Genomic DNA, 27,250 nt, shown 5'->3' with positions numbered 1-27,250 from the left:
TAATGGAAGCAAAGGCACAGCCTTCCAGACAGAACACTCAGAAACGCATCATTAAAATAGATGAGGCTGTAGCACCTTATTCCCACATGTTCTCGCCCTGAGATTTTACAGCTAACAGTTGGGGATTACATGTTACAGCAGCGACGTTCAACCTCTTTCAGCCCGTGGCACACAAACTAATTACCACGATTCTGCGGCACACCAAAAAATAGACTGTTACAATTTTTGCCAGTCTGACCCAAAAAATAGGTGCCCTTTTGATTCATCCGCACCGGATGGCTGCTGTTGTGCCGTCCACTGTCATTTTTTGACAACCCCGGGGAGAAGAGGCCGGTGCCCCTGAGTAAACAGGTAGGCACTGCGCGTTCTACAAATTCTCGCAGCGCTCCAGGGGACGGCCGCCGTGTCAGAGTGTGTGGTGAGCACCTTTAGGGCAGGTATTCCGGTAAAGCGTCACCCACCCCCGTCCGCATCGCACAGGACAGTCAGACAGGGGTGGGGGACGCATGGCCACCCCGAGGAGGCGCCGTGGCGGGTTTCCCTGCCAGGCGCCCTCACCTGTGAGTCTGCATTTCCGGCCAGTGCCAGGCTTTCTGGCTTTTGTGTTTAACTGCAGAGGTGGGCGGCTGGTGGTCCACACAGTCCTTTCGTGTGCACGTCTGTAAAACCAGCACGGCTGTGTGTGTGTGGAGGAGGGGAGGGGCCCACGGTCCTTGTCTCTGGACCCCGAGGGCGTGTGTTGGGAGAACACACGGCCAGCGTGGCGCTCGGCGCAATACTGCGCCGTCCTGTGAGCACGAGGAGATGGCATTGCCGCCTGGAGCTGGCAGTGAGCGGCGGAGGCAGGCAGCCAGTGAGTGGGGGGCGCCAGCTGTAACGGAATTAGTTGGTGCGATAAGGGAGTTTTCTCCACAAAGCATCACACGTGCCGAATTTAGCGTCTCCCCCGTGGTGCGCGGGCTCTAATCAGATTGCTGCAGGGGTCGTTCCGAGCTCCTTCGCTGCACAGTGCGCCTCTGCCGGGCACGCGCCCGGTGCTGGAGACCCCCACCAGACTGTCGTCTCCTTCTACAGCCAGTGCTCGAGCCATAAAGAGAAAATTCCTGGAACAGCTTCTTATTCTATTCTGAGACCACTTCCCACTTATTTTTTACTTTTCCTGAATGTCGTGTACGTACACTTACTCATCACAAAGCCCTGTTCCTCTAAAGAGAGTTGCAGGTTAACCTGAAATCCTCTTGGGCAAATACAAATGCAGGGCTCAGCACAAAAAACGCCCCTTTTTATCACAGACTCTTTTATGACAAAATTTTAAGCATGTAAGTCCTGTAACACAATATCACACTCAGGCACACCATGTGACATTTTAGGTGAAGTGTTCAAATTAAAACTATAAACTACCCCACCCGTGCGCTCACGCGCCTGACCACACTCACACAGGCGTTCCGTCTGCCACACCCTGTGTTTTAAGCACGTGGCATATGATGAAAGTGCAAGGCAGCGTAAGGACCGACAGAAACAAGTAGCAGATTTTTTAAAATACGTGAGTGAGGGAGAGAGAGATGAGCGAGAGGTGAAACGGAACCAGAAGGGAGACGCCCTGCGCACGGCAGAGGGTTCGTCCGAGGCCGCTCCTGCGAACTCCGCCCCGCAGCTCTGGGCCACGGGCAGAGCGTCCTGTGGGCCGTGCCCGTCACACTGCCGGGCCTGCTGGTGGCACAGAGGACCGAAACGGAGTGTCACACGCTGTGCCTAGCTCCTCGCAAGCCTGCGGGCCGGGCCGCCCCAGGCTGCTGAGGAGCTCAGGACCCTCCTCCAGCGTCTCACTCCGAGCAGGTCGCTGCTGAGCACTGAGGGGCCCACGGAGGCTCCGAGAGGCTCACGACCTGTGTCGTCCCCGCCTCCACCCGTTTTCCAGACGCCGGGTGGGGACGCCTGTGCCCGCAGCACTAGCGACTGGGGCCCAAACCCCGTGGCGTTTTCCGACGGTGGCTCTGCAGCGCTCAGCTGTCTTAACCTTGTTTCAAACCGTTGTGTTAGGCTGTATTGTGACAGCTGTCCTATCAGCGTGTCAGCGTGCATTCAAAAATAACGTCAAAACCGGTGAATTCTCGTGCAGCCTTTTTAATATTGATGATGGAAGAAAATATGAAACATTCATTATGGCACACTATATGCTTTATTACTTCAAGAAAGATAAAAATGCAACTGAAACAACCAAAAAATATTTGTGCAGAGTGTGGAGAAGGTGCCGTGACCGATTGGTCAAAAGTCGTTTGCAAAGTTTCTAGGTCCTGTCGACATTTTGACCAAATGACCCTTCGCTGTGGGGCTGTCTCGTGCACTGGAAGATGTTTGGCAGCGCCCCGGCCTCTGCGCACTAGAGGCCAACAGCAGGAGACGGCCAATGGACTCAGAATATCCAAATCAGTAAAGTTGTTGGTGAAAATGAGACATGCGCCCTTTATTTTACGGAAAGAGCCGCACAGACTTTTTGGCCAACCTGTACCTCTGTCCCCGGCCAGCGGGACCAGCGCACAGGCCCACAGAGATGGCGGCCCTGACCCCGCACACCTGCGTCAGCTCAGCACATTGAACCGGGTTCAGCGGCTTGAGTGACCTCATGGGACTCGAGTCCACCTTCCCTCCCACTCCCTACCCTCCCTACGTCCTCTGCCACGAAGCTAACGTGTTCCCACAAGAGAGCTCCGTGCAAGCATCGGAGAGCCTGCGACAGAGGAGAACCCAGCCGAGTGCGTGAGCTGCCTGACGTGGCCGAGGGGCTGGTCCTGCTGCGGCTCCGCGCTCTGTCCCGGAGGAGCCTGGGGCACGCACGTGTGCTCGCACGGAAGCACTTCGCATCCGCGGTGTAGAGAAGGGCGCTCCTTAGTGCGGCACGTTGGCGTGCCCGTTGTTTGGTGGTCACCTGGACCCCCTGGCACAGACCCACCCCTGGGGGAGGCCCGGGGAAGGCCCAGCACCTCCGTTCAGAGCATCACCCCTGAGTTCCGGGGTGGGGGGGCTCCCGTGCTGTGTGCGGGGGGCCTGGGAGTCGGTGCCCCCGGAACGGCCAGACGTAGGCTCGTGAACAAAGCCACGTCCCAAACCTTACCCCTGGTATTGAGCTAAATGCATCGCTTTGTTTGGTGGTATTTGTTGCGGTGTCTTTAAAATGCTGAGATCACTACATTTTTACTTAAATAAAACCAAAGGAAGACTCATTGCAGTTACATTACACTGACCTCCAGCTAGCCTAGGGAAGGTGATTCTTCTCAAATCCTTAAGCAAAACTCTGACCTAAAAGAGAAATATCTGATATATGAATGTCCCGTTCGAAAAAGAAAAAAAAAACCTCCCACATTTCAACCTTCGGACTCAGGGCAGGACTGGGAGAAACGGCTTCGGGTTACTGACTTGCTCCCCCCGCAGGTGAGACCACGGAGCAGCACGACGAACCTCTGCGGTTACGGCATTAAGATGTCGAGAAATTGGAGGTCAGAACAACAGGTCGTTTTCTTCTCTACGTCAGATTTAAAACTGACGTCCTCTGACAGCCGCGGGTCTCGGGCTGAGGGAAATATGACGGCTTAACTTCCTGTGCCTTGTAAAGCAGTAATTGGTAATAAGCTTCATCGTGACAGCCCGCAGGCAGAGACAAGACAGGGCGCCGGGGCGCGCACCGACTGCATGTGCAGACGCGGGCCGCTCGGGGGGGGGGGGGGGGGGGGGCCTGCAGCTGTCCCGTCTGGCTGACACCCTCATCTGCTCGCTCCTCCCGCGTCTATGCGTGAGCTCCGCTGCTATGCAACCGCTTCCCGCATGACAACGGACCCTTTCCCGTTCTTACATATTAATAAAAGGGATGGGATCAGATTTCTGTTTTTACTCACCAACAATGGCCAAGACACTCCACCCTGTACCTACCTGCCTGTGGTCCCCAGGGCTGCCGCCTGCTTGCCCCTCAGACATGGCCCGCAGACCGCCAGTGGCAGCGTCACCGGGGACCCTGCTGGGCCTGCGGAGCCGGAACCCGCCTGCGGGGCCCGGCTGCCGTGTTCACAGCAGCAGAGCCTGGGAAGCGCCGCTCTGCTGGAGGTGTGCGGGGTGGTCTGGAGAACTTGGCTTGTCTGGGGCGCGAGAGAGAAGGGTGTACGGAACCCTCCTGTACCCACCAGCCGATTGCAGAGTGTTCAACTCCTGTGTCCTCTGTGACCCCACCCCCACCCACTCAGCCACTTTCAGATACACGCATCACACCCACCTAATGGCACCTAAAACACTCCCCACCCCGTGGGCGTCTCGGAACATGCAGGGAGCAGGGTCAAGCAGGTCTATCCTGAAGAAAGTCTCTCAAGGCATTTCCTGTACATTCCCAGTTAACAACCATTAATCTCTAAACTCTTCAACTCTGAACTGTGTTAACGCTAAAACTAACCCTAACTCAACCCTGAACTCCTCTTCCGTGATTTTCCCAGTACCCAGCTCAGTGTGGCCTCAGAGCCAGGCCTGGGTGAGGGCTCCTGACTCTCAAGTCCAGGCTTCTTCCGTCCCCGTTATTTTGTAGGAATTTAAAAATAACAAAACACTGTTACTAACGCTCACTTGTTTTAGGATGATACTCGACTTCCAAAACTATGGAAGAAGCTGAAGGGACATCTGATGTTTATTTCCACTTTGTCAAATTAAACTGTGTTAGTTTAAATTGTTTATACTTTGAATATGTTAAAACTTCCAACTGAGTAAAACTTCCAGTATTTACAGGGGAAATTTCAAGATGTTTTAAAGAATCTTTACCCAGAACCCTGGAACACCAATCCTAAGGAACCTGTGCACCCCGATGTTCACAGCAGCACAGTTCACAATAGCTAGATGCTGGAAGCAACCTAGGTGCCCATCAGTCAATGAGTGGATCAAAAAACTGTGGTACATTCACACGATGGAATTCTCTGCAGCAGAGAGAAAGAAGGAGCTCCTGCCCTTTGCAACAGCGTGGGTGGAGCTGGAGAGCATTATGCTAAGTGAAACAAGCCAGGCAGTGAGAGACAAATACCATGTGATCTCACCTTTAACAGGAACCTAATCAACAAAAGAAAGAAACAAGAAAATATAACCCAGACACTGAAATAGAGGCCAGGCTGACGGTGACCAGAGGAAGAGAAGAGGGAATTTCAGGGGAGAATGGGAAGGGTTTGCAGGAACAAATATAAAGGACACATGGACAGAAACGGGGTGGGGGGGAGGCTGGAATGGGAGTAAAGGGCAGAAAACTATACTTGAACAATGATTAAAATAAAATTAAAAAAAAAACAAATGGGCCGTTGAAGAACACTGAGATGTTTAATAAAGTCAGAAGACAAGATGCTAACATTGGGGAAAAAAAAGAATCTTTACCAGCCATTTTGTTAATCATTTCTTCTCTTATTTCCTGAAAAATAAATCTGTCAGTCTTTGGGGCTTCCAAAGGCCCTGTGGGATCACACCACAGTTAATATGTGGTTAGTAGAGATTACAAAACCACAAATTTTTTTGCTGCTCATACTCATATAATAAGTGAAAAATATCCAAAATTGTTTTTCAAAAATAACCGCATTTACGATGCTGGGTGTAACCACGGAAGCTTCTCTGTGCCGGAGCGTGGTTGTGTGGTGCACGCGGGCTGGGGCCCCCGCGGGACGGCGCGGCAGGCGGCAGGCTGAGTCTGTACTGCGGGCCTCTCGTCCTGCCCGCACCAACGGCAGCGTGGAGGGCATCCGCCGTCCGCGAGCACAGCGTGAGTGGAACAGTGGTCAGAGCACGTGCGTGCCACCTGACGTGGAGCGCGCTTGTCCTCCTCTTCGTGGTGTTTTGTCGTGTGGCCCCGGGGAGTGCTGACTGTTGACCTTCAGGAATTGACCACATGTCCTCTCAAGCGTCTGAAGTCCTCTTTGACACGAGGAAGGAGGATGGAAATTGCAGCCTGCGTTGGCGACAGAGAGGGCTGGGAGGCGTGTCCTCGTCTGTTAGCATACATTCCAGTTACGTACACAGTCCTGGCCTCGGCGTAAATTAAGTCATTCACAGCGCAGTGCACGCTGCGGTTCGCCGAGGCAGGCATCACTCAATCTAAGCACCTGCTCGCTTCAGTTAGACATTTAGGGCTCGTTTTCAAAGGTTGCAAACATATTGATAATGGGCCTATTTAAAGCCATTTAAATTCTCAGTATGATATATCTAAATTATTGTTTCCCACTTATGTCAAAATCAAAGAACATTTTACTCTACCGAATGGATGCAATATTATTTTCAGATGAATTCAGTTTAATAAAAGTGTCTGGTTTCATTTTAAAATACTTATACCCACCACCTGGTGAATCTTTGTCTTTTTTTAAACTGAATTTTTGGGAGTGACATTGGTTAATACAATTCTATAGGTCTCAGGTGTACGGCTCTAAGATATATCATCTTCGGGTGTCATTCCACATCCCAAGCAAGTCTGTCTCAGCTTTTACTGTTTTAGTTATTTTATTTTCGTGATTGGACACTCCAAGTGAACATAATCCTGTGGTGAGAAGAGGTCACTCCTTATCGCTCATTCCCCTCCCCCACCACTGCCACCCCCCACCCCACCCCACCCCACCGCTCCCTCCCTCCTCCCGCCTCCTCTCCTGCAGCAGCCTGCGTGGTTCACTTTGCATCAATTTGTCCCCCGGGGGGATCGGGCTCGGTGTTGTGCTGAGTGCTCGCACGTAGCCTTCTGCGTTTCTGGGTCGAGTCTTCCGCTTCTGCACTCTCTCGTGACCAGCCGAAAAGTGAGCGAAGGACTGAAGTCCTGGAAGAACCCGTAAGGGGCGGCCTGCTAGCTCCCGGGCTCTCGGGAAGGCCAGTCCCCCAGGTCATCCGGAAGAGTGTCCGTCTTCTTCCTGAGGACTAACCACGGGGAGATTGTGAGGAGACTTCTCAGACCGCCCCCCCCCAGAAGCTTTTCATAGTGTTTCCCCCAAAAATGTTGGAAATCCTCAGTGAAATGTCTCTGGCTTGGAAACTTGCATATTTTGATCGGTCCCACCAAGATAAAGCTACCCAGCGTTCCTTCTGTGTGCTAGACAGGTGCTACAGGTGCCTTCAGGACCCTAGCGTATCACACTCTCATGGGGACGATGGAGACTCCGGAGGAGATATGCAGATGCCCACGAAGCCCATGGAAGGTTCTCGGCATCCTTGATGATTGAGCAAACGCAAACCAGACTACTTGAGATGCCAGCTCCCACCCAGTAGGTCTGACGCCGTCCAAAAACACAAACCCTAGCAAGTGTTGGCAAGGGTACGGAGAAACCGGGACTCTTGTGCCCTGTGGGTGGGAATGGAAATGCTGCAGGCCCCCCGGAACACGATGTGGAGGCTCCTCAAAACGTGAAGACGATGGCCACCGTAGGATGCACTTCTGGGTACACACCCGAGATGTCATCATTACCGCTCATCGTGGCAAAGGGGAAACGGGCAGGAGGAGAAGCCGCCTCTCCATTTTTTTAGGGTTCTACCCCAGGAGCGAAAGCGAGCACTGGGCGGGCGATGAGCACATCTAAGTGCCCCCCTCAGCTGCTGTCCAGTGGGGCCTGGAAGTTGGAGCGGACCTGGGTCTCCTCCAGCGGCTCACCGGATGTCGGCCAAGGCACGCCGACAGCGCCGCCAGGACGGTGTCCGCCCGGGCCCGACGCCACCTTTCGCCGAGGCAGGAGGAGACGCATCCGTTCTTCATCTGGTCGTGTCTCTGGATGACTGGGAGCAGTTGGATGTAAAAGAGCATTTTAATTTTTTATGTACTTTAACGTTCATAAAGCGAGAAGTGATAAAATGCAGATATTATGTGCTTGATGTATTGTGCTCCTGATTTTCCAGCATTAAAAAGTAATGCTTCACATGGTCTCGTTTTATCAGGGCAATAGACCAGAAGCAAAGGCTTATCGGTTACAATGCAGTCTGCCATTCGGTGGTCTTCTCTTTTAAAATTCCACTGTTTTTGGTTTCTTCCTGTTTGGTATAGAATGTGTAGACTTGGAGATAGGGCTGAAAAGTGGTACAGATCCCGTATTTTCAGTTGCATGTCAAAAATTTTTGGCAGGAAGAATATCTACTTTTAAGCACTAATACAGAATTATCCTAAGAGCGGTACAGTGAGGTAAGCACCACACTAAGGAAATTTTCTGAAATTTCTTCTCTGTGCTCCCCAGCAACCACGTTTATGAAATGAACGTTTGTTGAACTTTGGGAAGTGGTCAGTTGTTGACTGTTGGTGTGGATGTGGTCTGGCGCTTGGGGTCGCAGGTCATGCACCTGCAGTGCCTCACGGAGCTCGGCGTGTTCTGGGCAGCGGCCTCTCGGGAAGCAGCGGGACACTGGACAGCCGCCCTCATGGCCTCCTTGCACCACCCCTCTGGTGGCTCCTGGCCCCGGAGGCGCCCCCTGGGGCAGAGAGACGGCGCGGCCACAGTTACAGTGAGCACTGGGGGCTGCGGCGATGGCGCAGGCGGAGCGTGCACCTGCCCGGGCTCTCCTGCCCTGTGCGTGCGGAAGGAAGGCCCGGGCAGCAGGGTCTGTCTGCTGGTGTGTGCAGCCAGAGTGGGGAGGCCCACTCCCTCACGCAAAGTGGGATTTCCTGCTTTTCGAGCGCCTGAGTGCGTCCTGCACGTCAAGGTTGTTCTGAGCTCGGACTCGCCTTGGCCGTGAGGTCATGCGTGTTAACAGGCAGACGCGTGCTGGACACACAGCATGGCACACCTAGTGCCTCTTCTGGGGTTTGGTCCCGGCCACGTGTCTGCACCCACAGAGGGGGCAGCGCTGCCTTGGCAGGGGAGGCGAGGAGGAGAAGGCCACGGAGCAAGGGGTGCGGCGGCAGGTCAGAGGAGAAAGGCAGGCGTCACGGCCACGACGGCACACGTGGCCCCTCGTGCAGAACAGAGAGGCCTCCTCAGGCTGAGCCCCAAAAGGGCTCCCTTCCACGCACAGCAGGCAAGGTGGGCCCTGTGCCTCCTGTCCCCCCCCCCCCGTGCTAGGGGGCTCCCTTCCACGCACGGCCCGGTGCCTCCATTTCAGGGGAAATGAGCATGGCAACGGAGTAACAACCACAGTAAATATCGTGCTTCTCCTCATCAACGTAAATTGCATATAATATTTCAGAAAAAAATCTCTCTGACTTTGGCTTAACGTGTTGGAATATTTTGCCTGCAGACTTTACACATAGAAGAGACGTGTAGTTCTCTTATGAGGGCGTGTCTCGGACGTACACATGCAAAACACACACGTTCCGCCGTCCAGACGGCCCGAGGCCGGAAGCTGCCAGTCTCCGCGGGCAGCGCTGAGGCCCTGTGACGCCTGGCCGCCGCGCGCCCGGGCCGTGGCGGAACGCCGCCCTCCTGGGGTTGGCGCTCCCCCGAACTCCGGAGACTGTGGCGAGAAAGGAACTCATGCCGTGAACTAGCGTTCCAGGGTTCACCTTAGAATAGCACAGCGGCAGCTAGGGTGCAGCCTTTCAGTGCGAGTTCCACCTGTTTGGCCTCTCACGGAAGTCATAGTGTTCCTCCTGCTGATCGCCTTCCGCACTGATGGGAACTCGGGGTCCCCGGAGTCCCAGCTGGCGCCGGCCGTGGCCTCGACGGCCCAGCCCTGCGTGCCCGGGAAGGTCCGGAAGCTCACTCCATCAGAGGACCCCGAGCACCCCTTCTCACACGGGCCTTGGTCCGGGCATGCGTGCGCTCCCGGGTGGGCGTTCGCTCAAGGAACCGCCGCGTGTCCCTGAGCACGGTGGCTGGGGGCGTGAGGCCTGCTCCCCGGCACTGACCCCCGGACGTTCGGCAGCCACGCGGGGCCCCGGTGCTCGGCCCGGGCCTTGTCCATGGCTGACGGGGGCCACACTCCCGAGGTCAGGTGTCCGGCCCCCCCGTTCCCCCCCAACCTCCCCCGCCCCCAGTGATGCACGTGGGTTGTGACGGCCGCTCCCTCCCTCCCCCCTGCAGGCCACGGAGGTGCAGATCCAGACCTTGGGCCAGACGCCGTCCCAGCTGCTCATCGAGCCGCACCCACCCCGGAGCTCGGCCATGCACCTGGTGAGACCGCCGCCCCGGGGTCGCGCTGCTCTGTCCCGCACGCGCACGTGGTCAGATTAGTGGGGGGACGGCAGCGACACTTTAGTGGCTTCCGGGCGCCTCGGGCGGCTCTCCTCTCCGGGTGTGCCGACCCCGAGGGAGAGCCGGAGGGGAGGGCAGTCCCCGCCTGCAGGTCCCGCTGCGGCCGGCTCGGCTGCGGACTTGCAGGAAGAGCCATCCCCCCGCCCCCGACTCTGCCTGCCTCTGTGTGAGCTTGTTCACGCACGCGGCGGCGTACATACACCTGCCCCAGACCGGGGTGGGCTTACGGACTGGAAGGAAGAGCACACGGACACCACGCATGGCCCAGCTGAGCCTTGTTTGGGGGCGGGACGGGAGGGGAGCAGTTCATCTTAAGGAAAGGAAAGCCGTGTGAAGGGAATTGGTGGCCCCGGCAGAGGGGTCAAGGGCAGGGGCCCAGGGCCAGGCTTGGGACCCACGGCGTCTCTGCCCTGGCCGGCGAGGGGCTCAGGCCGGCGTTTGTGCCCCTCTGCTCCCCTCGGTGTCCCTGAGAGAGAGAGTCGCACTCGGGCCGTGTGGCACCGAGGCCAGCGGCTGGCACGCAGCAGGGTGTCCGCCAGCGCCCGCCGCGCACAGCGCAGCCTTCACTCCCGGCGGCTGCGGCGGGGGAGGCGGTGCCCTCCTGTGTGCGCGAGCACCTGCACGGGTGCCGCCCTTTGCCAGCGCGAGAGTCGAGCACGAGAGGCGAGCGCGAGAGGCGAGCATGAGAGGCGAGCGCGAGCGTTTCCCTCGCCGTCTGACTCAGGCAGAAAGTCTTCCAATGAACTTACTTAGAATTTACTTTGAAACTTTGTTTTCACTAGTTTTTTCCTAGTAAAAAGTGCTGGAAGGTAAAATTGTATTCGCTATTTGCAAAGAAGCACGTGAGGAAGAGCAGTTTATCGGCTCTCCTAGGCAGTGGCCAAGGCGGCCAGGGCCCCAGCTCTGGAGGAGGGGGCTCTGGGGCGCGGCCCACGACGCGTGTGGACACTCTCGGGGGGGGCCCTCTCCTTGGGAGGGATGCACTGTTCGCGCCTTCGGTTTACCCTGTCAGCCACTCCCCACCCCCGCTGAGTGCGGAGGGAGCCCCGGGTCTCAGGGGTGACCGTAAACACTGGCCACACGGGCACACGCTCCCTCCCGGCCACTGGGGAGCCGATCATCAGACCCCCAGGGAGCACAGGGGTCGATGCGTGTGTTTTTCCGCACTGTGCCCTCTGCAGCCGCTCAGCCGGGCCCAGTCCGGGGCCAGCTGCTAACACACCCTTCTGCTCGAGCTGGGCCTCACGTGACAGCGTGCCAGGTCTGCCGGGGCGTGCCGTCCCACACCAACGCCCGGTCCCACGCAGGGCCCCAGTTCCCAGGCAGGGCCCTGGTCCCCACACGGGCCCCCCGTCCCCAGGCTGGCCTGCAGCTGTGGCCTCGCAGCCTCGCGAGGAAGCCTTTTTAACAAACTGTCAAAGAGAGTACCTCTCACACGTTACTCATGCAACGCTCTGGCAGAAGAGTTTATTCCTGAGTCAGTTTTCTCTGTTTAATAACAAGATAAAAACACTTAGCTGGATTAATGCCCGGTCAGAACTCATTACCTTCCCAGGGGAAACTGTCAGAGACGAAACTGGCGTGGAACGTTTTACAAAGCAAACCCACGCTCTCTCGGGCCGTGCCTCGGAGGGTTCGTGCGTGCAGCCAGAGCCACGCGCGAGTGCTCAGCAGCGCGCACTCCCAGGGCCCCGCTGGCTGCGGCCCCGCGGCGGCGCTCCCAGAGTTCGGCGGTGCTCAGCACCGGCACTGGGAGCGTCTCCCTTCCACCATGTCACACACACGCGAGGTGTTGGAGGACCTGGGGCGCAGTGAGCAAAGCAGGGTGAGCCCCGTCGCCCAGAGCGGTGGGGAAGGCGGGCGAGCCGTGAGCCGCACGCAAGGGTGCGCGAGGCCCTGTCCCGGGAGGCTGTCGCTGTCTCGCTGTGCACCGGTGGCTGTGACCCCGGCCAGCCAGGTGAACAGTGGACGCGTCCATAGGTTCGCTCCACGCTGCCCGTGAACAGCCGGGGTGACTGACGTGGCCGGTCCCCCACCAGCCCGGTGTTGTAACTGTGCAGACCCTGTGGGCTCACTGGCCGTGGGGACACCCCGACAGGCTCGCTCCCCTCAGAGAGGTGCGGTCTGGTGGCACCTGCACGGAGCTGGTGAAGGACTTGGTGCCGCCCCACTGGGCCGGGACGGCCAGAGCCCTGCCCACTGCCCACTGTGCCGGCCGCCCCCACCGGAGCTGGCGCAACGGCTCTGCGCTCCCCGTGGGCCCCAGCTGACCTCGTCTGCCCGGGCCTGCCCTCCCAGGGCACACACTAACCACACTGCCCCCCTGTGCCCCCCCCCCCCCGCCCCACAGTGCTTCCTGCCCCAGAGCCCGCTCATGTTCAAGGACCAGATGCAGCAGGACGTCATCATGGTGCTGAAGTTCCCGTCCAACTCCCCCGTCACCCACGTGGCCGCCAACACGCTGCCCCACCTGACCATCCCAGCGGTGGTGACCGTCACCTGCAGCCGGCTCTTCGCGGTGAACCGGTGGCACAACACCGTCGGTACGTGCACCCGCGAGCCACGCGCTGCTCGGGCCCGTCCGCCCGGCACCACCGTGGAGCCTCAGGAAAATAACCGCCGGGTCTGATAACGGCCCCGGTGTGGCCCGCCCCAGGGCCTCCCAGTGCTGGGCGCTCGGGTGAGCCCTCCTCAGTGAGTATCTCACTAGGGAGCAGGTCCTCCCCCCACCCCCGCTCTGCCACTGCCCCCCAGAAAAACAAACAGCCCTGGCCAGGCGGCTCCGCTGGCCAGAGCATCATCCTGGTGCACCAGGGTTGTGGGTTCCATCCCCGGTCAGGCACACTTGAGAGGCGACCAGTGGATGTGTGAGTACAGCAACAAATCGGTCTGTGTGTGTGTGTGTGTGTGTGTGTGTGTGTATCTCCCTCTCTCTCTGTCTCTCTCTCTCTGTCTCTCTCTCTCTGCCTCAAATCAGTCAATAAAACACTTGAAGCCCAGTTTTCCCCATATTAAACAAGAGCGACCTTGAATCTGGGCTCCCTGGGTGTGGTCCCCCCACCCTGTTGCTCTCCCGCTGTGCACTTCATCAGCACGTCGCGGGAGGGCCCCGTGTCAGGGAGCCCTGTGCCCCGGGAGGGTGGCCGTGAGCAGACACACCCTCAGTGACTTCCCGGGGTCGCCCCCAGCCCACCCTGCAGGCTCCAGCCAGGCACTAGCGCTGCACTTAGGGCGTGAGAACAGAGGACAGAGGCAGTGTCCTCCGCGTCCGGTCAGGGCGGGAGGGGGCGGGAGCACCCCACTCACATCTCTAGACCCGATCCGGCACGCCTCAGCCACCTGACGGGGATTCTCTGTTCTGCCGGTTTCTGTGTTGCTCTGAAAGACAGAGTGACGTTTGCAGCGGCTCCTCCCAAACACCTCTAATGCACCTGTCTGGGGCTTCGGGCGAGGTGGCCAACACGACATGGAACTGCTTTCGTTCCGTCCGAAGGGTGCCGCCCACACCTTCAAACCTGTGGGGCAGGACAAAGGCAGACTTACCCCAGTTGTCGGTGTGGAAAATCACACAATCATTAACGAATAGTGATGCAGGAGTTAGCTCTGGTTCGAGTGTTCGCCACTGCAAACCTGCTTTCACTCCGCCCTGACTGTGACTGTTGTTCCCAGGACCGAGTCTCAGCCTCGGGAACTGTTTTACGTGGACAGGAGCTTAGAGAGGACTGAGTTTTGCTTTGCGGCTGTTCAGAAGTATCACATGTTACATGGCCACACGCAAAAAACCATGGCTGGTGGACTCAGGCAAGCCCTGAACGTCTGTCCTCGGGCGGAAGGTCTGGCTGAGGCTGAGGCTCCAGCTCTGGCTTGTCCACTGCTGAGGGACGGCCCGGGGGTGGGCGCCTCACCTGCCCCACCCACCCAGTGACCCAGGGTCATCTCCCACCCCCACCCTCCCCCACCACCTCTCCCTACCTTTCCGGCTCACTGGGGGCCTGGCAACCTCCGCCCTCTTTCCGGTTCAAGAAGTGTGACCCCCTGGCTCACCCAGCTCTTCCTCGTCGTTAGGACAGCAGTACTCTGTCCAGCAGTCTCTGTTGTGATGACTTTTTAAGACCATCTATAAAGACCTGTCGTGGGCTGAGTCATTCTTACAATAATTCACTGATAATGTTTGAGCAGCGGCACACTCTGTACCATCACATAAAACAGCGCGTAGTAGGACACGCCTCTTCCCCGAGGGTGTAACGGCGGTCTTCTCTCCCGATTTCGCCCGCAGGCCTCCGCGGAGCCCCGGGCTACTCCCTGGACCAGGCCCACCACCTCCCCATCGAGATGGACCCGCTCATCGGTACGCGGAGGCGCCTCGGCTCCCCCGGGGGCGGTCACCACGAGGGAGGGTTGAACGATCCGTTTTCTGGCACAGAAGTAACGTGCAGATAATGTCAAACCGCTGTCAGAGAGCCGTGCGGCGCCTCACAGCTGGCTGGCCGAGAGCTGGCCGGGGTCGCAGCGATGGGGCCCGTGGGTGTTCGGTCAGGCCGGCTCAGAACAGTGTTTCCAGACTGGGCCTTCTTCAGCCCCAACTGTCTGTGACGACTCACATTACTTAAAATGCATGAGGGCTCAAAGAGATTACCAGAGAAAACTGGTACTGAAAAACATCCTTTTTAGAGACCTAAAAAGGTTTAGTGGGGCCAAAACCTTTTTTAAACTAACAAGAGCATACCAGCTTTTTAAATGAAAGGTCCCACACGAGTGACAAACACGGGGGCTGGGACTCCTTGCGGAAGGTGCACAGACACCCAAGTGACCCCCCCCCCCCCGTCTGTCCGCCACCCAGGCCTGCGCCTCCAGCCTGTGGGGCGGGCTGCAGCGCTCACATCCCTCCTGCCTGCTCCGTGGGGTCGTGCGGAGAGCTGAGCTTTAAGACAGTGGAAGTTCTGTGAGGAATTCTTAAGTCACGTGCAAGGCGTGGTATTTTTTTTCCTCGGGCTGATTCGCCCTTTTTCCGTCTCCGTCTCCGGGAGGACAGGAGGTTTTGGGCGGGGAGTGGGTTTGCGGTCCAGCTGCGCCTCTGCCCAGGGAAGGTCGACGAGGTCACGTGCCCACAGACGGGTCCACGGGGAAATTAATGCCTGTGTTCTAACGAATGAAGGCCAATCACGCAGTTTTACGTATCTATAATTTGCATCACTCTTGAGTGACTCAGAACCTTTCATTTCCCTCTTGTTTGCCACGATTCTTGTATGAGTTTTCATCGTTCACCGCCTCCAGGGACGATTATCCCAGTGTCCCACGGCCGCGCACAGTAGCCGGGCCTGTGCTGGCGTCAGGGACCATGATCCTGCGTGTGTGCGCTCTCTGTTTAGGAATTCGGCGGGGACTCCGCCTGGAAGGGCGCGGGCGCCAGGGCCGGGCGGCGGGCAGACGGCCCCGGGGAAATCAGCCTGGCTGCACGCGGCTCTGCCGGTGCCGGCATCCCCGCCCCTCCCCCCACTCCCCTGCCGCCCCCCGCCACCTCTGGGAAGGCCTTCTGTTTGTTGACGGCGTGGGTCTCGAAGGTGGCTGACCCCCAGCTCCCTGCGGGCTGCCCCCGCCCCTCCCATCCCCGCCCCCTCCTTTCCACGGGAATTGTGAAGGCCACCGGTGGGGCACGTGGGGAGATGTCTCCCCTCACGCAGCACAGCCCGCGCCGCACTGCGGCCACTCGCCGCCGCCGGACTCGCCCGGCGCGAACCGCGCTCCGAGCTTCGCCGCTTCAGAGTCACGGCCTGGAGCGGCTCGCCTCGCGCGCGCTTACTGGTGGAGGCGGAACTTACATGCGTGTACGGCGGCTTTAAGTGGGTCACACAGGTTCTAGTGCATCCCTGCCGCTGAGAGCGTTTGTACTTCTTTCTCATTGGGCACACGTTAAAGTCTCAACAACCTTACAGCCTTAAAGAGCCCGTTTTTACGCAAACGAGGCACAAAAGCATCTCCCCCCCCCCCCCGTAAATGCTCGATGAGACGCGTGTGACGGTGGTCCTCACACCCCCTTGTGCTCACGCGCAGCCAACAACTCGGGGGTCGGCAAGCGGCAGATCACGGACCTGGTGGACCAGAGCATCCAGATCAACGCGCACTGCTTCGTGGTCACGGCCGACAACCGCTACGTGCTGGTCTGCGGCTTCTGGGACAAGAGCTTCCGCGTGTACTCCACGGAGACAGGTGGGCAGTGGGGCGTTTCTGTCGTGGGGGCCGCGGTCTGAGACCGCGTCCGTGGCGAGTGGAGAGCCGCCACCCGCCCACTCTGAGCTCAGCGGAGCCCCGGGACCCGGGGCCCTGCCGCCTCCTCCCCCGGGGAAACCGAGGAGCAGACCCTGAAGCTCCGCCTCCTCCGGCCCGAGCAAACCCAGTCACCCTTCTGGTGCCTGTCGGTTCTCCCTTGGAAAGCCCGAGCAGCGGCCGGGGGCGTGTTTCGGGAGCAGCCCGGGAAGCCGGTCTGCAGCCAGGCCTGCGACCCCTCACGGCCCCGGCCGCGGGGTCCCGCTGCGGGGCGGGGGGGGAGCCGGGGGGCTGCAAGGAGGCCCTCACGCCCATCTCCGCCCGCAGGGAAGCTGACGCAGATCGTGTTCGGCCACTGGGACGTGGTCACGTGCCTGGCCCGGTCGGAGTCCTACATCGGCGGGGACTGCTACATCGTGTCGGGCTCGCGCGACGCCACGCTGCTGCTGTGGTACTGGAGCGGCCGGCACCACATCATCGGGGACAACCCCAACAGCAGTGAGTACCGCCCGCCCCCCGCGCCGCCCCCGGCGCCGCAGGCCACGCCCCGCTCCCAGGGTGGGGCCAGTTTAAAACTCCAAGCGTCACTGGCAAAAAGTTCCGCCGGAGGGAGCTGCGTTCCGAGTGTCAGCGAGAGCGGGGGTCCGGGCCCTCCGCACAGCCGCCTGCCCTCGCCGCCCACGCGGGCCGCAGCGTCCACCGGGCCTGGAACCCCGCGTGGGCCCGCCCCCCGGGCAGATGCCCCTCCGCTGGGCTTCCCGGGTTCACCCGCAGGAGAGAGGCTACCTGCCCCCCCCCCCCCAGTCGTTTGCCGATGACCGGGAACCCCTCAGCGCAGCCCGGGAAAGGCGAGAAAATGGACGCGGGTGTCTTCTTACTGTCGGTACTTCATTCCCGTATTAGCAGTTTCTCTCTCAGGCACCGGTGGCTGGCAGTTCGACCCACTCCTGCCCACGCTCGTGTGTCTATGCCTTTTTTCCACATTGTCTTTACTGTTTAGTGGGGAGCTCTACTAGTACCTCAGAGAAAAAATAAGTAACGTGGGTGGATTTTTTAGGTGTGGAAAAACTCATGGTGTTACTGTGTCAGACATATTGTAGTGACAAAGTTAAACACGTCAAAAAAGTTTATTCTGACTATGTGACCATGTCAATGCGTGTGTGACCGAGACAGCAAGCGTCCCCTCGCGAACAGACGACCACAGAGAGTCTCGGACCCGAGAGAACCAAGCAGACGCTGCCCGGCGCGGCGCCCAAGGGGCTGCCTCATCCGTAGGGTTTCCGACACTGAGAACCGCCGTGTCTCTTCCAAACCGTGGCTGCGGACATGGGAACGGCCCCCACAGAGCAGCCGAGGCCCTGGCCCGCTGGCCGGGTGGCCAGTGCAGGGACAGCAGCTTCCACGGCAGCAGGCTCTTCCCGAGGAACACGGACCGACCCGGGGGGAGAGGGATGAGCGAGCGCACTCTGATGGGAGCCGCCCCTCGGGGAAGGAGGGCGGCCGCGAGGCTGTCTGTGCTCCCAGAGATTGGATTTCCGGCGGGCAGGTGTCTGGGACGTGGCCGAGTGCCCCCGAGCCCATTGCTGTTCTCTGGGAGGATCGATGCTGTCCCCGGGGGCTCCCCAGGGCCCCGACCCCATCGACCCGCAGACCTGACAGCGGACCTGACAGCTCCGTCACGTGCAGCTGCTTCCAATGCCACCATTCCCCCCACGGGCGAGGGGCCTGGGCTCGGAGCCCGCTGCCTCTGCCGGTGTGACTGCAGTGCACCCCGCGGGGGCAGGCGCTGTGCGGGCGCCGGCTGACACACACAGCAGGTTTCCGAGGCCACAGCGGCGGGAAACCCGGAGAGAGGACGCACTGCCCGTCTTTCCGGTCAGACCCACGGACCTGCAGGCGTCGCGCACCGGACGTGGCTCTGTGCTTGTCGTGTTTCGCTTCTTCGGAGCAAGTCTCGAGCGATGAGAGCCCAGCCCCACAGCCCCAGGCGCCGCCACGCCGACCCGTCCTTCCGAGCTCTCCCGGCACGGTCTACCGCCACTTCTAAAGCGAATCCTGGCGTCGGAGGAGCGAGGCCACGGCAGCACCCGTGGACTGAAGCCCCGGCTGCGCCCCGAGTCACCGGACCAGAGCCCCTGTGTGCGTCCGCCCGCCCGGAACGTGGTGGAGAATGCGGGCCATGAGGAACCTCCGCTGGGATCAGTTCCCTAAGAGCGTAGCCACCTGCCCCCCCCACCCCACAAAGAGCTCTCCCGTCGCTTCTGTGTGGAGGGTGCCGCCTCGGAAGCCCGGGTGCCTGTCCTGTCCCCGCCCGGGAAGCGCGGCAAGGACGCTGGCAGCGGCGAGACGGAGTCCGTCTGTGAGGAGCGTGTCCTCCGGAGTTTCCGGCCGCGGGCCCGTGGGTGTGTCTGCATCTGCATCGGGGTGCGGCCCTGCGTCCTTCTGGCACAGCCACTCTGTCCCGGGGGCGCTGCCCGCCTGCGTCTGGGGAGGCCTGGGGTCGGGCGCGGGGGCGGGCTCCCGGCCCCTCCCCTGCCCTCTGACCCTCAGCCGCGTCCATCAAGCGGGGCGGCACTTGCTGACAGCAGGTTCCCAGGGCTCAGACGACGGCCGGAGTGGGTGACCTCCGTCCCTGGCGGCAGCAACATGGGACACAGGAAATGGGCCCCGCCGGCCGCAGGCCCCCGCCACAGACCCCAGAGGAGCGTTCCGTTCCCTTCCCTCCCGTGTGCGGGGGGGGGGGGCCGCTCGGAGGGGCCCAAACGCTTCCCCGCAGTTACCTTCTGCCAAGGGCCCGCGTCGGGGAGACTGTGACGGGAAAGACAGTGTTTAAACTTGGGAAGCCAGATGCAGGCCTTGGGAAACTTATCCCTAATGGAAAATTGATTACACATGTAACGAATATCTTAAAGCTTTGCATTTTTTTCAGTTCTCTGCAACGGGGCTGTGTTGCTTTTCCCCCCCCCCCCCCCCCCCCGTAGCCCACAAGGAGGGGGTCTGAGGGGCTCCTTCGCTCAGAGACCTCATCACCCCCGTAATGACTTCAGTGCCCTTCAGTTCGCCAGTCTCCCCGAGACACAGTTATAACCACTCGGAAAGATTAAGGGTGATATTCCATGTAAAATCTCATCAATCCTTAATTTTTATTCCCCCCCGGGAGCCCAGCACACCTCTGAAGGGTAGTCTCATAATCCCGCAAGTGCGTTTCAGACGCACCCAGGACGGCGGCAGCCAGGGGCGACCCCCCGCCGGCGTCTCACCGCAGCGCAGCACGCCGTGACAGAGGGCCCGCCGCCGTGGGCTGCCCGCCCCGCCCCCACACGCACTCCGGCCACGGCCGAGCTGCCTCCACCGCAGGGTCCACGCTGCTGCGTCTGAGAAAACGCACACAGGCGTGCGAGCGGTTTCTGGGGAGACCGAGACGGGCGGGTGTGCGGGGGGCGGGGCGGGGCGGGGGCGTCGGCAGGCCGGAGGGGGGAGAGCCGGGTGCCTGGCTGGCGGCAGATGCAGCTCTCCGAGGGACCAGGCGACAGGGCCGCGGGCACCCCGTGCGGACGGGGCCGCCCAGAGAAAGCCAGGCCCGCGGCGAGCGCCGCGGAGAGACGCGGTGGACGCGGCGGCCGGGCGAAGCCGCGTGCGCAGCGGCGGGAGTCGCGGAGCTCTCGCTCCAGAGGGTGGTGCCCTGGACGCCGAGGTGTGAGGACGGGCCCTGGCGTGGCCGGCGGTGCTGTGCGCTCCCTGGGCTGGGGGGGGGCGGCCACGAGGAGAAATGACACCTTCTAACCTTGTGCATCGGCACAGAGATCGGCTGCGCAATTACCTTGTGAACGACCGGCTTCTGAAAGCGAAGGGAGGCGCGACGGCTGTGTGCAAGCCGCCCCCCGAGAAGCATGTGCCAGCGCGGAGGGAGTCCGTCCGGGCAGCGCGTCCTGGAGCCCCCGGCGCGGGGCCCCGCCTCAAGGGCCGACCTGCCCCCCAGCACGGAGGGGCTCCCGGGCCCGTGAGCCCTGCTGAGGGAGCGCTGACTCGGTGAAGTGGACTTCCACTGAGAATGGCCGGGGCGTAGTTTTTCACACTGAAGTGAAATTTTTATCTTTGCTGTAACTGGTGAGGAAGAGAGGTTAGAGTGTCATCCAGGCGCACACCTGAAGCCTGAAGTTTTCGGTAGCGTTTCCCCTCCAGGCCGTAGCCGCAGCTCCCGGGGTGCGGGGCCCCGCGGAGGGCTCTGGGGAGCGGCAGCCGCGGGCGGAGTCCCCGCCCCTCGCAGGAGCAGCGGCAGCCGCGCCCCACAGCGCGAGCAGCGTGCAGCGTGCAGCGAGGGGACTGTATTGCACGCGCGCCCAGCGGCTCCCCTGCAGGGAACGCCCGCTCGCTGCAGAGACAGACCTGCGGCGCCCGCCCCACAGCACGCCCCGGACGGACGGACAGACAGACAGAAGTCGGGCACCCGGGTCGGCTGGAACCGCCCGGAAGTGGGGCAGAGATCGGCGGCAGGAGATGCGTTTCAGGCCCGTCCACCCCAGGGGCCACCACACACACCCCCCCAGAGTGGCCACGCCGCTCGCCGCCGGAGGGCCCCTCGGCGTGGGGGGCGCCGGCCAGCCGCTCAGGGTGTCTGTTCCGGGTTTGGGAGGACCCCGTGGCCGGAGCGCCCGCGGCCCGCAGGCCGGCGGCTCCTGAGCTGGGGTTGTCCTGTGAAGTCTCCTTCTGAAGCCCCGGCCTGCCGAGGGTCGTCGCCAACCGGCCCGGCACGGGCTGCAGTGCGGACAGCCGCGGTGCAGACCCACGGCCGGTGCAGCCCGTGCAGCCCCGCAGGGCCCGGGCCTCCGGGCGGGGACCGGGGCTGCGAACAGCGACGCCCTCACCCGGCAGCATCGCCACTGGTGCCGTGCGGCACGGAAACGCCCTGGCGGGCTCGGCGCGTGTCTTGTGCCCGTGACCAGGAGCACAGGAGCAGCCGCCCCACGTCAGGGGGCGAGCGCACCATCTTTGCGGGGCTCTCCCGTGGCCGAGGCGCCCGCGGCGGCGGTGGCAGAGGGGCGCATGCAGCCCGGGCCGCGGGGACGGTGGGCCGGTGGGCGCGGTGGGGGTGACGGGCAGCTCCCGCCGGAGGCTGCTCACGGCACTGTCCCCCACAGGTGACTACCCGGCGCCCAGGGCCGTCCTCACGGGCCACGACCACGAAGTCGTCTGCGTGTCTGTCTGCGCGGAGCTGGGCCTTGTGATCAGCGGTGCTAAAGGTCAGAGGACACCCTTCCCCCACCCGGGTCTCTCCCGGCCGCGCCTAGTCCCCCGGCGCCTCGTGGAGACCCCGTTCCCTGGGGCGTTCTGGGGGTTTGATGGGCGAACCGTTCGTGTCCTCGACACGGTTCCTACGGGGAACCACCCGCGGGATAAGCCGCCCCCCGTGTCCCTCCCCCGCCCCCCGCTGCTCCCCTGAGGGCAGGAGTTCCTGCCGCCCGACCCTCGCAGGCAGGCGTTTCTGCAGAAAAGGTGGAACTCGTTGTTTGAGAGCAGTGTGATTAGGGGACCCGACGTCAGGATTTCCATCTACTAAACAAAACCAGCACTTGTTTTAATGATTCTGCTCAAATTTCAAGAAGATACTTTTAAAAACACATCATGAAAGAACTTTGGGGCATGCAGTCTTCCGTTCTCACCCGAGCGGTGACCTGGGTCCTGTGCCCGGGGCGTGGGGGAGAGGCCGGGCTCCGCCCAGGCGCAGAGGGCGTGGCAGGTACGCGCTCCTCTTGGCTCCGTTTGGGCCCCGGGTGAAGGCGGCATGGGTGCCGGGCCTCACCGGCACGCTCCTGCCCGCTGTCCTGCCTCCTTCCACACGCTCCCCGTGGGCCCCGGGCGCGGGCGGGGGTCTGTGGGAGCTGACGTGTGACGTGTCCCCCGCCCTCCCCACAGAGGGCCCCTGCCTCGTGCACACCATCACCGGGGACCTGCTGCGCGCCCTGGAGGGGCCGGAGAACTGCCCGTCCCCGCGCCTGATCTCGGTGTCCAGCGAGGGCCACTGCATCATCTACTACGAGCGCGGCCGGCTCAGCAACTTCAGCATCAACGGGAAGCTGCTGGCGCAGATGGAGATCAACGACTCCACCCGGGTAGGCTGCGCGGACGCGGGGGCGCCGGCCGGGGGGCGCCGGCCTCTCTCAGCGGCTCGTGACGGAGTCTCTCGGGCTGCCCCTCGAGCGTGCCGGGTTCCAAGGCGCGTGAGCGCGCACAGAAGGGTTCCCGAGCAGACCCGCAGAGCGCTGGAGCCCAGCAGTGGGCGCGGGGGCGTGGCCTCCGCAGGGCCCAGCGGCGTGTGGGCGGGGCGAGACCGGGAGGAGGGGTGCCTCCGAGTCCGCGCACAAACGCGTGTCTCCGCGCCGTCCCTGAACCAGGAGTGACTTCCCTAGAAGGGCGCCTGGTCTGCAGACCCCTGGCCGAAGCGGCGCGCACACCAGATTGCCCTCACTCACACGTGGGCTGTGGCTGCTGGCTCAGCGCTGTTAGAGTGAATGGAATACGCTTTTCGCATTTGTCCCAGAAGTCCTCACTTCGTTAGGATTCGGGACTAGGACTTAGGAAAACACCGTGTTAGCTCATTCTCAAGTCCCCCCTGAACCAGACCGCAGGCTTCCTCCTCGGGACCCCCGCTGCTTTGCTGGCGTACTGAGTCGGAGGGGTTCCACGCGGGAAGCCCGCAGGTCGGGCTGCAGGAGACAGGGGCAAGGGGCGAACAGCAAACCAGGTCCCGAGGGGCTGCGCCAGGTGCTGCCGGTGGTGGCCGTGGCGCCGGGGACACACGGGGAAACGGCCGTTCTCTGCCCTTTCCGAAGGCCCTCCTCCTGAGCAGCGACGGCCAGAACCTGGTGACGGGCGGGGACAACGGCGTGGTGGAGGTCTGGCAGGCCTGCGACTTCAAGCAGCTGTACATCTACCCCGGCTGCGACGCCGGCATTAGGGCCATGGACCTGTCCCACGACCAGAGGTAAGCCGCCTCCTCGCCTCACGGGCCCCGGGCTTCCTCGGCCAGGTGGGGGGTGGGGGGGGGGGGGCGCCAGCCCAGCTGAGGGGGAGCTGGGGGAGGGGCCGTGCTGCATGTGATGAGGGTTCAGGTGAGAGGGAGGCGGCCGTGACAGGGCCAGCCCACACAGACGCACCCGAACCTTGGTGTCCGTCAGCTCCCCACCCCCTCCCACGCGAGTGTCTGGCACAGGGGAGCTCCCACCAGAGGCGCACGTCCACCCGACGCCCTGCTGGCCCCACGGCTGGCCTCTGCCCTCGCAGGCCCCGGCCGCCCGCCTGGTCTCGCCCACGCATTTCCCGGTCACGGTGCTCGGCCGAGCTTTCTGCTTCCCCAAGACGCCACAGCCTTTTCCCCGGGAGGGCTGGTGCGAGGGTTGATTGATCAGCGTGGCTTTCCTGGTGCTCAGGTCACAGCAGGGTCTTGCTGTTTCCTAAAATTTCACCTTTGGGTTTTTTATAAAGTGAAAAGAATATTTAGAATGTACAGTCTTAAAAATTTCTAAGTTTTAAAGATAAAACTACATAGGTTCAATCTGGTAGAGCAAACGCAGGCTCATAGTTGTGAGTATGCGAAACAGCTTATTCTCATGTTATTCTTTATTCTCGTGCTATTTTCCACGCGAACAATGTTTGCCCCACCCTGTACTTAACAGGAAAAAGGGAAACGCTTATTAGCCAGCTTTTCTCAGCTGTGCGCATGTCTTTGTGAGGCTACGGGTCCTTAAAACGCTGGGGGGTCCAGGCTCCTGCCGTCAGTCCGATGGAGCCGCTGCGGCGCAGGGAAGGGGCCAAGGAGCGTGGGGCAGCCCAGCTCCGCCGTTGGGGGGGGAGGGGGGCGTCCGTCTGCCACGGAGCCTGTTCACGGGGACAGTGCGAGCGGTCGTCATGCGGCTCTGCGGCGGTCCGCGCTCTCGCGCGAGCAGTAGCCGCTCACCGGGTGCACGGGGGCGCTGCAGAGTCGGAAATGATCCGTGTCCACGAGCGACAGAGCCCCCGTTCTCGCGCCTGCTGCTGCCCTCGGAGAGCGGGGACACGGGCCGCCCACCCCATGGCACTCAGATAACCCTGCCAGCTGTCTGCGCGGGGCAGGCGCAGGGGGGCCGACCTGGCTGGGGGTGGGGGGGAGCAGGGCCCCTCGCAGGGCAGGGCCGCGCCGAGTCCCAGGAGCAGCCGGCTCACCCGCGAGGCGAGGGAAGCCCCGGCCAGGCCCCCCTCCGTGTCCGTGAGACACCGAGACGCTCTCACGCCCCGTTTCAACTGTTTCCGTGCCCCCTAACCTTCCGGTGGGAACCGTCACGCACGCCCACGAGTCACAAACACCGAGGGCGCGCACTCCCTGACGCGCGGGCCTGATACCGTGTCGGCGTCCGGCCGACAGCTGGGCGACACGGGGCATGGCGGGGGGGGGGGGGGGGGGCAGCGTGCGGGGCTGACTCGCTCCCTCTCTCTGCCCGTCCAGGACGCTCATCACCGGCATGGCCTCCGGGAGCATCGTGGCTTTCAACATCGATTTCAACCGGTGGCACTACGAGCACCAGAACCGGTACTGACGGCCGCGGGCCGCGCCGAGAGCACAAGCGCAGGAACGGCAGCGTCCGGGCGGAAGCCGCCCCTCCCCCGTCTGTGCACCCGCCCTCCCCCTCCGCGGGCCGGCTCCTCGCCCTCCGTGCCCTCCTCGCCGCCGAAGCCCAGCTGCTGCCGGCAAGCTTCTGTCACGCAAACTACGCGACCCAGGAAACGTGTGGTGGTCATTCCAGAGACCGGCGTGCGTCGCGCAGACGCGGTGGGACCGGACGCTTCTGCGGACGCCGCGCGCCGCGGCCCCGGAGCCGGCGCTCGGAGCCTGCCCCGCCCCCGTCTCCAGCCTCTTTTCAAGCTGAGAAAAACATGTTTGATACTTTGTACATCAGATGCATCTTATTTAAAGGGATACTTTTGTAAAAGTAAAACCTTGTATAAACAAAGTTTCTTAATTTTGTTGTCGAGCTACAACCTGCATGTTCTCTGGTCCTGCGGCCTCGGTGGTGGGACCGGTGCGTCCCGCGCCGCGGCGCAGCGGGGGGCCGCGGAGGGCTGCCGCGAGGGGCCGCGTCTGGGCTCAGTCGGGGGTTTTCGACATTTGCACCCAAATATGGTTTGCACTTTTTAATCTAAATTCAACCCTTCTAAGTGAAATTTGCCCATAAAGCATCTGGATACGAAGCCATTACCTGCCGTTTTGGGTACTTCACACACAGAACACGCAGCCCCGCCCTCGGCGGTTTGGAGGCGCAGCGGGAGAGCCCCCCCACCCCAGGGTGCGGTCTGGGCCTCTCCGTGCAGACGGGGCCCCGCCCCCCGCTCCACGGCGACGCCGTCCCCGCCCCGGGCGTTCCTTCCGGAGCCCTCCGCGGCCCCGTGCGCCCCAGCCGGGAGGGTCTCCGAGGCTCCTCCTCCGTCGTTGTTGCCCCCGTTTGGTTTTTCTCTCCGGTTCTCGAGCCGCGTAGTTTCTCTCATCACGGGTGGGACGCTCGTGTTCCAGTAGCTGACGCTCTCCCCCAGGTCCCCGGGGGCTCGCACCGGAAGCCCACCCTTAGCCGCAGGCACCTCGCCTCCCACGACGTCCCACGACGGCCGTCAAACGGTCGTCCGCGCACCGCGCCGACGAGCCGCACGCCCAGGGGTGTACACGCTGGTTTCTGTTCCTTCCCCGTATGTTTGGTGACCGTATCGTCATAGATGTACATAGTGTGTCGGTAGGGCTATGAGGCATGTTCCAGGAATGTAACTTTCTCGGGATCCACACTCACCCGCGGTGATTTATTTAAAAAGATTCAACAAGATAATGGGTTCTTTCTGTTGGCACTTTGCACCAGAAACATATCATTATTTATTGACGTGATTATTCCTCCGTTCCTCACCTCGTAAGTTTTAGCACCGAACCCCTTCCCCACTGTCGTCCGTATCTATGAGACTCTGAAGCCCCGGGAGCCGGCGCGCGGCCCCGTCTCCCGTCGCCAGGCTGTGAGCAGCATCTTGAGTTCGTAGCTTAGAATCGGGGCGTCGCTGAACATCAGGAAGACAAGTCCGTGTCATCCGAGATCATGGTGAACTATTTTGGAAATATAAATTCCTTAAGCTATTGTAACCATGTTTTATTGCAAAGATGTAAAATATGCCAGATGTGTGTGAGTTGGAAATCAAAAACACGAAAAATAAAATATGCAAAGAATTCACTGACTGCCGCACCGTTCATCGGACCCCTCACACACACGCAGCCCTCGTGCTGTCATCACATGGGTGTGCAAAATGAGTGTGTCGGCGTGCAAAAGCCCGCAGGGCTGCAGGGCCATTGGCGCCCCACGAGCGTCTGTCGGCGGCTGGAACCGGAGCCGCGCGGCCTGACCCTGGGGCGGGGACCTGGCCCCGGAGGCGGAGGGGAGCCGCCCCTGCTGTCTCCTCCCCCTGATCCACTTCGGGGCTGTTCCCGCTGGTTCTCAGGGGAACGAGGTGCAGGTGGTGGGGGAGGCTGTGGCTGCTCGTTACACGAGTGTCGTCAGATAATGCTGTTTTCACTGGAGCCACACTTTCCGGAGTTTTGCGCAGGAGGGGCTCAGGCGAAGGCCGGACGGCGGGACCAGCAGAAGGGCGCCTGTGACTCTCGTCACTGTGGGCGACGGAGCAGCCACCCCAGCGGGCCGGCCCCTGCGTTCCCAGGACGGGAAGGGCACGGCCGGCTGCAGCCCCAGAACACCCCACTGCTCTCCGCCGTGCCCACCACGTCTGCCCGCCGGGACCCCACTGGCCCTGCGCCCCAGCCCTTCCTG

The 27,250-nt window shown here is 61.4% G+C and overlaps 1 protein-coding gene across 8 annotated transcripts in view; it reads left to right on the top strand.

Annotated features, from left to right (window-relative positions):
• Positions 1 to 26,659, top strand: part of NBEA (neurobeachin) — a 449,525-nt gene extending 422,866 nt beyond the window's left edge. For 6 of the 8 annotated variants that reach the window (XM_036011183.1, XM_028526291.2, XM_036011184.1 and 3 more), the window contains 9 exons: positions 9,990 to 10,079; positions 12,511 to 12,703; positions 14,437 to 14,508; positions 16,212 to 16,367; positions 16,752 to 16,922; positions 21,563 to 21,664; positions 22,338 to 22,534; positions 23,255 to 23,406; positions 24,904 to 26,659. In XM_036011183.1, coding sequence (XP_035867076.1) covers positions 9,990 to 10,079; positions 12,511 to 12,703; positions 14,437 to 14,508; positions 16,212 to 16,367; positions 16,752 to 16,922; positions 21,563 to 21,664; positions 22,338 to 22,534; positions 23,255 to 23,406; positions 24,904 to 24,994 — 1,224 coding nt within the window. In that variant the 3' untranslated portion in view covers positions 24,995 to 26,659. The remainder of the gene's footprint in view (positions 1 to 9,989; positions 10,080 to 12,510; positions 12,704 to 14,436; positions 14,509 to 16,211; positions 16,368 to 16,751; positions 16,923 to 21,562; positions 21,665 to 22,337; positions 22,535 to 23,254; positions 23,407 to 24,903) is intronic. The other 2 variants (XM_036011188.1, XM_036011187.1) reach the window with 1 other exon arrangement.
• The last annotated feature ends 591 nt before the right edge of the window (positions 26,660 to 27,250 follow it).

Source organism: Phyllostomus discolor, chromosome 11, assembly GCF_004126475.2.
Source record: "Phyllostomus discolor isolate MPI-MPIP mPhyDis1 chromosome 11, mPhyDis1.pri.v3, whole genome shotgun sequence".
Classification (NCBI taxonomy): Eukaryota; Metazoa; Chordata; class Mammalia; order Chiroptera; family Phyllostomidae; genus Phyllostomus; species Phyllostomus discolor.
The sequence above is the reverse complement of the archived record's forward strand: the minus strand, read 5'-3'. Positions and strand labels throughout refer to the sequence as shown.